The sequence below is a fragment of the Brachypodium distachyon genome, chromosome 4 (genome assembly GCF_000005505.3).
Source record: "Brachypodium distachyon strain Bd21 chromosome 4, Brachypodium_distachyon_v3.0, whole genome shotgun sequence".
In the NCBI taxonomy this organism is placed as follows: Eukaryota; Viridiplantae; Streptophyta; class Magnoliopsida; order Poales; family Poaceae; genus Brachypodium; species Brachypodium distachyon.
This window is the reverse complement of record NC_016134.3, coordinates 7,826,373-7,837,566: the sequence shown is the minus strand read 5'-3', so window position 1 is coordinate 7,837,566 and position 11,194 is coordinate 7,826,373. Positions and strand designations below refer to the sequence as shown.

The following is an 11,194-nucleotide window of genomic DNA, read 5'->3' as shown; positions in this document are numbered from 1 at the left end:
GTAGCCTGTTTCGTCCCCTTGGAGAAGCAAATATTCAGCTGGAAAACCTGTTGTTTCTTCACTCCAGACTGACAGATAACAGCGTAATTCCACATAGCAGACATATACTATTACCAAACAGTAGTACTGGCTATGTCAGTAAACAAACTTCGCAAGCACCACAACAATTCAAACACAGCCAAGTAAATGCAACGACCGGCAAACAAGTACATCCGCTGCTTATTTCAAAAGCATATGTAACAAGCACGCAGGCAGAACCAGCTACATTTTCCTTCAAATACATCACAAATACGTTCTCGTAAGAGAATCACACCCATACACAGGCTGCTGGCGCCTAATTACTCACCAAAAGCACAATAATCACTCACCAAAGCCACACACGAATGCAGTCAGGTGGGTGCCCGCAGGCACACCTAGCTGCTTCAATCACAAGCAGCACTTCATCGGCACGGTCTGTGCACTCAGGCTCAGACCTGGCCGCCTTTTTAATTCACTGGCGCAAAAGTAGGAACCACCACAAGCTCATACCTCACACAAGGACAGCAGTGAGAGGCGATCGATCCGTCCATCCATCACCAATACACCTGCAAATCTTCCTTCCATAGTTGCACCTTGCAAGCAACCCACAGGCTAGCACAATCCACGCAAGCGCACAAACAAACCAAACATATTCGGCAGCATGCAGCACGACCTGGAGCATCCATCACTCACACGTCTTGAGGGAAGAAGCATTCACCTACGTGATGCGAGAGAGACAGAGAAGCAAAGCATGGGGAGGAATCGGTGTTAAGTGGTAGCATACAACTTGAGCATGATGGAATGATTAGCACGCGTAGTACCTGAGCACGGAGACCCGAGGCAGTTTCTTCTTGTAGTAGCTCGAGTGCACGGGCGCCTCAAAGAGGCAGGGGTGGTGGCCAGCCTCCACCCCATCCCACTCTAGCGCGTCCCAGATATCCTTCTCGATCTCAATTGTACGCTTCTTCTCGAGTTGGCTCCGGGCCGCCACAGCTGGCAGCCGGCGCAAGCCTGAACATCCCCTGATCTTGATGGACTCAAGTGCAGGTGCCACCATCTTGACTTGGCATATCTGCTGCAGCTTCAGGAGGTTGTGCAGGTAGATGGTTCTCAGCTTCGGGAATGCCACACCATAGGCGGCTATTTCCTCCGGGCACTTCTCATCCAGTATGAAGACGTGCTTGAGGTCACCACAGTGGATGATATGGAGGGTCTCCAAGCTGGGGAAGGAGAACATTGCCGGTAGCCCGAACTGGAGGCTCGGGCAAGAGCTCACGTGTAAGTGCTGCAGATTTCTGAACAAGGAGCGGTAGCGTGAAATTGGTTTACTGCAAATCCAGCGGGCAATTAGGAGGTCCGACACCCACAAGGTCTCCAGACTATCAAATGCAGAGTAGGAAGGGAAGACAGGATCCAACTTCGGACACCTCTCCACGCAGCAGTGCTTAAGGGCGCGCCCCCAATGTAATTCAGGCATAATAGCACTTACTGAGACATCGTGCACATGCAGGGATTCAGTAAAGTAATCAATCAGTTGACCTAAACAACCATCCAGTTCACTCTCCACACAGCGGCTCCCTTGAGCAATCTCAATATGTCGATCCAACATCACAGTCGGAGGCTGCGTGAAGGTCTGCGTCGGGGCACTGATTGGGGGATCGCCAACCATGCTAAGGACGTCATCATAGCAACCTGCTGGAACCAGCTGCTGCATGCTCACTTGATCACTGGCACCAATCTTACCCTTGCAGCTTGCTTCAAGTTGAGAAACCCCAGCATACATAGGTGAGGAGTTGATATGGATATTAAAATAAACATCCTCACAGTCGCCCATAAAATCCATCAGAAACTCAAGGGACCGAGCAAGCCTTGCATCTTCAACAACAGCATGCACCTGCAAACTGAAGGATTTGTTCTTGTTGATAGATGGCCGAGAACACCCAATTCCAGCTCGTGTATCTATGCACAACAACTCCAGGTTGGGCAGCATTTCAGAGTTACCCCGCTTGCACCAAGGTTTTATAGCATGAAGGTGCACACATCCTATTAGAAACAGTCGCTTGAGCCTTGGGACGTGCACCACCATAGTTTCAAAGTCAAGCACTTTAATTGCAGTTCCAGAAAGGTCTAGCTCCACGAGATTGGGTAGCCCACGCAGGAACAGGTTCTCCAATTGTGTGCAACCTGCGAGGGAGATCTTGGAAACACTGATATCCTTCTCATTATCTACTGCAGTAGGCAGACGACAATGGTTTGGAGGTAGCTCAATAGTCTGTGTCCATTGGGAAGCTGGTCCATAGCCATCAAAGCTGAAGGTATTGAGTGAGGGGGGGAGCCCATCAGGCAGAACAACTTTTTCCAACTCATCACAACCATCAAGCACAAGCATCTGAAGGCTACCTGCCTTTGCTAGGCTTCTTGGAAGAATTTTCATGTCACTGTTGCCTGACAAATCAAGTATTTCCATCCTTGTCTTATCTACAAAGGAATTGTCAACATCCTTTGAGATCTGCCTTTTGCATCTTGGTTTGATTATCCGGAGCCTTTGAAGGTTAGGCAGACACCCTTGTAGGTGAGCTGCATACTGCCAACAGTCGACTCCCTCGATATTTAGCTCTCTGATGTCTGTCATGAGAACCATCCTTTCTTGTGATAAGATTTCATTCCAGTCTGTGTAACGTAGGTCCAGCACCTGTAGTCTATACAAACATGCCCAGTCTATATGATCCTCTCCCTCATCTGTATTTCCATCTTCACATCGGTCCACTCCAAGGAACCTAAGGCTATGACACTTCAGGAAAGGAGGTGATGCAAAATTGAAGACACTACAATAGAGAACTAACACACCAAGTTTGCTGGCATGTTCAAACAAACCATTTTGCAATGTTGATGGGTAATAAGGTCCTTCAAATGCCAAGAAGAAAGATGATGTGTCTGCAGGTATAGTTTGTAGGCCACATACTTTTGTATTCCTTGATGTGACTGAAATCCAGTGGTATGTCCCTTCTTCATAGACATCATCATCTTTAAGTACCAAAAAGGGAGGACTTAATTGTTTCATGAACTTCTGAAGCACATCATCAAGCAAAGAACTATCACACTTCCAATTTATCTCTCTATGCAATGCATGAATAATATCCCTTGCTATGTCCCATTGCATGATGCGGTCGCATATCCAATAGTTGGAAGCATGAGCAACCCAATCAAATCTAGTGGCGGGGTGGAAATTACAGTGCAGAAATAACTTGTAGAGGCAACATTCCATGACCATTGTTGGATCGATGCCCAGCATAGATGGATTGCGGGCAACTATAGTAGCAGCCTCTTCACCAAGTATTGCTTGAAACTGTGAACTTGTTACTAATATGGAGTAGAGGAAAAATGTAGTGTGTCTGAGCTTATCTTCTATCTCATATTGGTGGCGGTGCATGGTCAGGAAGCTTCTTTTGAAGGTCCATATCATTGTGTTGTTGCTGAATTTTGTAAATGGAGGAATACCAAAGGCACCCATGTCAACCTCATCATCACTTCCATTAATAAATATCATCATAAACTTGCTGTTCTTCAAGGCTTGATATATCACTTGTCCAACAGTGTCTATCTCATACCTCGAGCCTGTATCAACTCCGCCAAAATCATCATCTTCATCTTGCCTATCTAGAATGCCCACTACTGAGCTGTCAAGTTTCAGTTCCTCTGCAATTGCCCTCTGAATTGCTCTTCTATTTTTGCACTCTGAGCAATCTATGTAAATTACTCTGTCAAAGCATAGTTCTGGAGTGGTTCTCCTAGATGGAAGCACTTCTGCTATGGATCTAAGGACAACAGATGCCCCAAATCCATTCCAACCATCAAAATATATGGCCTTGTGGGGCATTCTCCGAACACATTGAAATATATGCTCTCTAGCTTCATCAACATCTGTAGCATAAATTTTCTGAAGCAAAAACAAGAAAGCAAGTCATTAACCTGCGGCATAGTTACAGTGAGAAATATTCAGGCATTTAATTATTGTCTATTGGTCTATCGTCTTGCTAGTTATGTCTGGTCTGTTCATTTACAAGTCTACAAATTTAGTTTGTTGAACCAACTGACAACATGTGGATAAGTTACTAGGCGAAGTATCCACTGAAAAACCCCACTCGGTGCAAACCGTGCAAACTTCATAAAAACCATGTTTAAAAGTTTAAAAAAAATTCTACAAAACTACCATATGTTGGGAGTGTGATGTTCTACAAACCTGCCAAATTTCAAGTTCAACATCAAAAGCATTTGGAAGGAATTAAAAAGAGAAATTTACAATGAATAGTGTCAAACACTGAAAGACCACTATTCTTGCAGAATTTGTTTTTTTCGCTGCTACCAAACGAAATTCAGTTTGGACTTGAAATTTTACACATATATAAAACATCACTTTTCTAACATATGTAATTTTTTTGAGAATTGTTTGAACTTTTTCGATGGAGTTTTCACAGTTTAAACCGTAGAGGTGGTTTTCACCGGATACTTTGCATTTCTTCTGTTCCAGTTGGGGGTTGCTTTTGAAGAAATGAACTTAGTTTCTGAGCTAATATTTGGTGAGTTGCATCAGATGAACTTGTAGGCATAGAAAAACAACTGAGAAACACACTGTCAATTCGTTTTCTGTACAGGAAATTATCAAATGCAATTGGAAAGTGGAAACAAAAAAACCAACTAGGAGTACGAGATGTGACATCATTAATTGTACATGACTTCACAGGCGAAAATAATTATAGTGGTCTAGCGTTCTTCTAGTCTTCTGACATATATGACTCAAACTAGCATACACAATCATGAAATGCACAACAGAATGCATCAACGTAAAATGCACAAGAGTATTACCAATGAATGACGACTCATGTTGAATCCCTTTATCGAAGACAGAGATAGAACAGCAGCAGCATAATCAAGCTAAACCATAATATGAAGATAATGGTAGACGGAGAGAGGACGACAGCAGCATAACCAATCTAACCCATCATATGAAAATACCTCGCCGCCATGTTCCTACATACACAACAACAATGTAATTATGTAAACATGCTATATTTATGCTTCACAATGGTAAATCAATAGTGCTGGTTATGCAAACTTTTGCTACAACAGTAAGAGGCACATTGAAAGGAAGCTAGGAGATGCTTGTGTTTGTTAGTAGATAGTGAGTGCATACCTCGACAGTAGATGAGACCAGATTGAAAGAGTAGATCGTTTTGAAATCTGTACTGCTAGCGCATTCCCTGAATTAGAGAAGAAATGCAAGCTATGCAGCAGTAAATGGTTTCCCTCTGAAACTGCACGCACGCTTTGAAAACTTAGGCTGTGAACACATCAATTTGCTTCCTCTCTCATTCCAAATGGCACATGGTCCATTTGCTTGGTGCCTCCATACAGGATGATCCTTTAATTTGATTATCTCTGCCACCTTTTCCCTTTCTCTTTATTCATTACCGAAACATGAAGCAATGTGCTGCTATTTTTGCTTTCTCCAAAGATTGATTATAAAAAACTAAAGATTTCCATAGTAGTTCGTGCTAAAGATAACACGATGATGTTTGGCAGTGTGGTGGTGCCCTACACCATGTAGTAAAGCAGCAACAGAAAAACTAGCTCAGGAGTAAACTATTACCCCTCCCTTGATTTCAATATTCATACTTGCAGTTTTCTACAAACAATATTCTTGGTGGGAAATACTTTCATGTCCTAATGACATAGTAATAGTACTAACAACGTAAAAGCAACCGAAAGTTAAAATCTAGTATATCTGTAAACAAAACAAAGAAGTAGGATCACTTATAAAGCATGAGGCAAGGAAATCAGAACTCCTACCCAGACCAATCTGAAGCACAGGGCAACAATGTCGACAATACATACCAAGGTAACTAAATTAAGCAAACATTGGAGGCCCAAGCGTCCAACAACTACAGAGCTGGAAGAATAACCAGACGGTGAAGCTGGAGCCGGAGGGGAGCGCGCCCCGCCCCTCCGGGCGCAGGACACATAGGAGGGAAACCGCCTCGGAGCTCGCCGGCGTACGTGGACGCCTCCGGGCGAACCCGAGCTAGGTTTGGGTCCCGGCCGGAGGAGGAGACGGAATCACGAGGGTCAGGGGAGAAGCATGCGGCGATAGAATTTGCGGCCGTCGGCATCGAGTCCGGCGCCGGAGGCGGATTTGGACGGCTGGCCTGGGAAACGAAGAAGCGCAGCATCGTTTAAAAACAAATGAAAATCGCAGAACACAGAAAATCGGTGTACTTCGTAGGGTTTTTTTTTTATCAAAACACGGCCTTTATTAATCAACTAGCAAAAAAACACCAAAGGGTTGCTACGGAATTTTAAAGTTTGACGTTTCATGAACACACCTGCTTAGAACAAATAACATGCGTATATCTACCGTGAGGCTATGCTATATGCTATCGCAAGTGTCCACCCCATCTCTCTAACTCTCTCCCTCTGGCTCATCTCTTGGCCGAGCGCTGCACAACCCAGCACAAGGCTTCTCTTCGTCTTCCTCCTGGCATACGATCACGAACAGAGAAGGGCACGCAGACGCAAGTGCAGCCATGGCGCTATGGGTTTGAATCCCACCAATTCGGTCGTTTCTCTCCGAATTAAACTTGGAAAACTAATCCTCACTGATTGACGAACGGATACTGCCCATAAATTCTTCGTTTGCCATCATCTTGATCTTCCTTTGAAAACCGCTGCCATTAATTAATGCCCGACAAGACCCCTTTAGCCCCTTACCGTTTTGGTATCAAGGAGAGGAGGTTGGTTTGGTGATGGATGTGTTTTGGGGTCGTGGAGGGGAGGTTGGTTTGGAGATGGATGCGATCTGATCCAAGAGGGGTGGAGGAGGCACATCCTTGTGCGTAGGTGGGGGACTTTTTTTCCGATCTAGAGTAAAGAACGGGACTGAACGAACTCGTTGAGGGAAACAAATAGTGACGACAGCGGGGGATGAGCAACATGAGTGCGGTGAGCCGGAGGAGAGGCGCCGGTCGGCGGACGGAGGTGGCGCCAGAACAGGCCAACGAGGTGCGATGCGGCGAGAGTTCGGTCTAGTGGCCGACGTGGGAGATGACATCGGTGGAGACAATGAGGAGGTGGCTGGGCAAAGGAAGAGGGAGCTAGGGAGATGAGGCGGTGGGCGGGGGAGGCAAGTCGGGGAAGGGTGCCATGGGAACCGACAGGAGGCTTGCCGGGTCGATGTCGGTCAGGATTTTTGTTCGGGCTGATTTTTGGTCGTGAGCGGTGGAATATCCGTAATTTTGGTAAAGTGACGTACGACACCGACGCCCATACCATCACCACCAACTCCAATTTAATATATTCGTATAGATAAAAAGTGTTACACCAGAATCTCCCCAAGGGCGTAGAAGCCAAGGGTGCGTTTGGTTCGTAGCTGGACCAAGCTATTGCTTAGCAACTCTATCCTAACTTTGCTGGGCTAGCTGAGCTTGTTGTTTTGATTCACCAGAAATATTCTAGTTTTTGCAAGTCAGTTCAAATTATTTAGAGAAGTTCGCGTAGAAACTAGCAGCAGTTACCACCAGGTAGACCGTGCGTGCGAATTCTTGTCGATGAGAGCAAGTTATGACCACTCGGGTCCTCATCTTTGGCATACCCACTATGGCACACCATGAAGCCCACTCGGGAGCCTACTACGACTACAGGAGTCCTGATGCCTAATCTTGCGAGTCAAGATAAGTAAACTTAAACATAGTATATCTCCATGATGTAACCGACTTGGACTCTACCCGAGACCTGGCCTCCTGCATATATAAAGGACCAAGAGGGAGAGCCAAGGAGGACAACTCCCTCTCCCCCGAGAGACACAGTCCCTCGTAGAAGCCGCCTAGACGCACTCGCGAGATCTCATCTACACACCATAGCCTCCGCGGCATACTTGTAATCTCTCCATCAATACCAGATCAGACAAGCAGGACGTAGGGGTATTACCTCATCGAGGGCCCCGAACCTGGGTAAATCGTGTCCCCTGTGTCCTTGTTAGCAGACGGGATCGCCAACACACACGCATGTCGCTCTCCCTAAACACAAAGCTCCTCAACATGGGCATTGCCGAAGTGGAACTTCGTCATTGGCGCCGTTTGTGGGAATCGACGTGTGCTGGAATCACGATTTCGTCGGCCTCATTATCATGGATCGGCAACTCAGCGATCTACATCAACAACATCGCGATCTACCACGGCATAGCGGCAGCTCCGACGTGGTGTGTGGAATTTGTCCATCGCGAAGCGAATCCAAGCTGCATCAACCGAAGTCTCCATCGTTGCGCTCCCAGCGTCATCCTCCATACCTGTGATTTTACCAGATCCGTCACGAACAGAAGAGGCCGAGTCGTCCCTGGGCGAATCAACTTCGAGCAAGTCGAACCTCGGCTCGTGCCGGGTCCCCAGCCGGTCCCACGCGCGAACCGCTTGGCATCACAAGACTCCGTGCGTGCGCCATGTGGTCCGGCCCGAAGCAAGAGACTCCCATCGCTGAACGAAAAAGAAGTCCGGGTCAAACACACTCCATCAAGGCCTCTGCATCTCTGTGACGAACTTTTTACTCAACTGGCCCCTTGGACAATGAAATTGTCAAAAATGACCCCCTGCGAAACGAAATGACAAAACTGGCCTGGCGAAATGCCCGAAAGGCGACACGTAGCATTTTCCGTCATCTAAACGCCGGACCCAAGCTTCATGACAATGCAAAATGCGGAAAGCACCTAGGTCCAATGTCATGGGCGGAAGGGCTATGCATGGCCGCTTTACGTCAGGATGGGCCCATTTTCTTCTCACCCGGTGGGTACATAGGAAGACAACGCACCCGCCAATGCAGAAGGCGGAAAGGAATCCTGCATATTAATTATGCATGCATGGATGTTATGCATGCAGCAGCATGCATGTCGTCTCAACTTATCAATGTACAGAACAAGGAATAATACATGGATGCTAATTAATTAACACCTCATTTCTGGCATGGGGACATGCATATAATATATACTGCCATAGCTACACAACACCATTGATCGACGGTGACACGAGAAATTAGGTGTGCAGATCGATGCTTTGCATTTGCACTGCACGTGATTCCAACATGTGGTGGATTACTGGCTTTATTCCGCGTGCACACAGTAGCCGGTGATGTCATCGCATATTTGCACTGTGATTAAGATTAATCAGCGCGCAGTCTCTTTCCGCCTTCCATCGACGGAAGGTGCCTTGTCTCTCCATGAAAACGGAACCATCCCGTCCTAAAGCGCCATGCATAGCCCTTCCGTCCATGTCATTGGACCTAGGGGCTTTCCGTCTTTAGTATTGTCACGAAGCTTGGGTCAGACATTTAGATGGCGAAAAAGACTACGTGTCACCTTTCGGTCACATTTAGATGGCGAAAAAAACTACGTGTCACCTTTCGGCCACATTTAGATGACGAAAAAGACTACGTGTCACCTTTCGGCAATTCCGACAGACCAGTTTTGGCATTTGGTTTCGCAAGCGACCCTTTCTAGCAACTCCTTCGTCCGGTTCCTCTGCGACTGCATCTACACGGTAACACATGCGGGGGGGCCGGTCAGCTCCTGCCACGCAGGGCAGCAGCCGCGAGGCCATGTACCGCCAAACAAAGCAGTGGAGCCTCAGGCCGGATCAAATGCCAAAGCCATGCACAGATTTGCTTCCTCCCCACGTGAAAAGGAAATAGCAGCAGCCAGCGCGATGCACGATCAAGGCTCCGATCGATTAATCACATGAGGCAAGGTCAACGTGCACGTATGTACGTCCAGCTAGGACAAATCCAAGTCCAGCATGTATACGTACGTATCCAATTCAGTCCAAGAATTGTACGTATATCTGCTGTATTTTGCCTACCGCTACGCGACAAGCAAATCAGCAGCAAACTCCAAGCAACCTCGGGCTGCAAACAACGAAGGACCGAAGCAACTCTGGAAATCAACCTAGCCGCGAGTAGTCCGCGTGAGGCACAACATCCAGATCGTCTACACGAAAGACATCAACCGCCTGCACGACTCCAGCGGCGACCACGCGTCTCGCCGACTTGTCGTCACGTCGACTCCCTACGCGGCGTCAACTCCGTCCGGCTCACACAAAGTGTCGGGGGCTGCGCCACACAGGTCAAACTGCTTCGGTCGCACCCAACACTCGGGGCTGCGCTCCGCTGGCGATACGATTTTCGCCGCACCCGACGCTCGGGGGCTGCACTGCGGAAAACTACACTGTTACAACTACACCCAGCAAATAAGTATTGTTATTTATTTGTTTATTTCAAGCATGACACATTCTGGTCACAGTTTCCATCGACTACGAATAGTCGAAACACCTTCAATTCCACGTGCTAACAAACATGCTGCATGAGTAGCTGATTCAGCCTACGAAGTCGAACCCATGAACTCAACCCAGTTGCGGCCCACCTGACAGGTTGGCATAGGACAGAGACGACGGGCGTCAGGCTAACGAAAGGGTCTGCATACTAGATAGCACGTCGAGTTCAGTCAAATGACAAAATCACTGCTACAAATAAGCTGATAAGATATTCTGTCAGCACTGTATACTTTAAATTGTTTTGCAATGACTGGAGCTTACATCAAGTCAGGCACGAACGCCACGAAAATTTGAGCCTATGATCGACTGGCAACAGTCAAACATAACCTCAGGGACTACTCCCACCGGGAGTACTCATCGCCGACTCGACGACTCATCGACGCCATCTGCACCGTGTCGACTCCGTACGACCCTGCGTCCGACGCAACCATGTCGTCACACCGACTACACTATGGGTCGCAACTTTGAGTCTCTACCCGAGTCTACGACTCGGCTAGACACTCGGGGGATACTCCCACCGGGAGCGATGGCCGTGCACCCGGTACTTCGGCTACATCGCTTTTCGGGTCCGTCGACCCCGCTACACTTCGGGTCCGCCAGCTTCACCGTCCTTCAGGTCCTCAACAGAGTTGACCACGATTATTTGCGCCAACTTGTGCCTAGCCCAAGTCGTGTCCTCTCCTTGGTCGGCCATACCAGCCTACAGCACGCTAAAACTATACTCGACTACAAAAAAGTTGATTATTTCCGAGTCGCATCTACTGCGGAAATATACCCGAAGCCACGTCCATGACGTGAAGGTCGACTGA

General features: G+C 47.4%; 1 protein-coding gene across 1 annotated transcript; it reads right to left on the bottom strand.

Moving 5' to 3' along the window:
- Window positions 1–197: 197 nt before the first annotated feature.
- On the bottom strand, window positions 198–6,303 carry LOC100831875. Its single transcript, XM_010239028.3, has 4 exons — window positions 5,210–6,303; window positions 4,882–5,046; window positions 840–3,955; window positions 198–736 (listed from the first exon to the last, which is right to left on the bottom strand). The coding sequence occupies exons 2-4, from the start codon at window positions 4,897–4,899 to the stop codon at window positions 733–735; spliced, it is 3,138 nt and encodes a 1,045-aa protein (XP_010237330.1). The 5' UTR covers window positions 4,900–5,046; window positions 5,210–6,303; the 3' UTR covers window positions 198–732.
- Window positions 6,304–11,194: the final 4,891 nt, after the last annotated feature.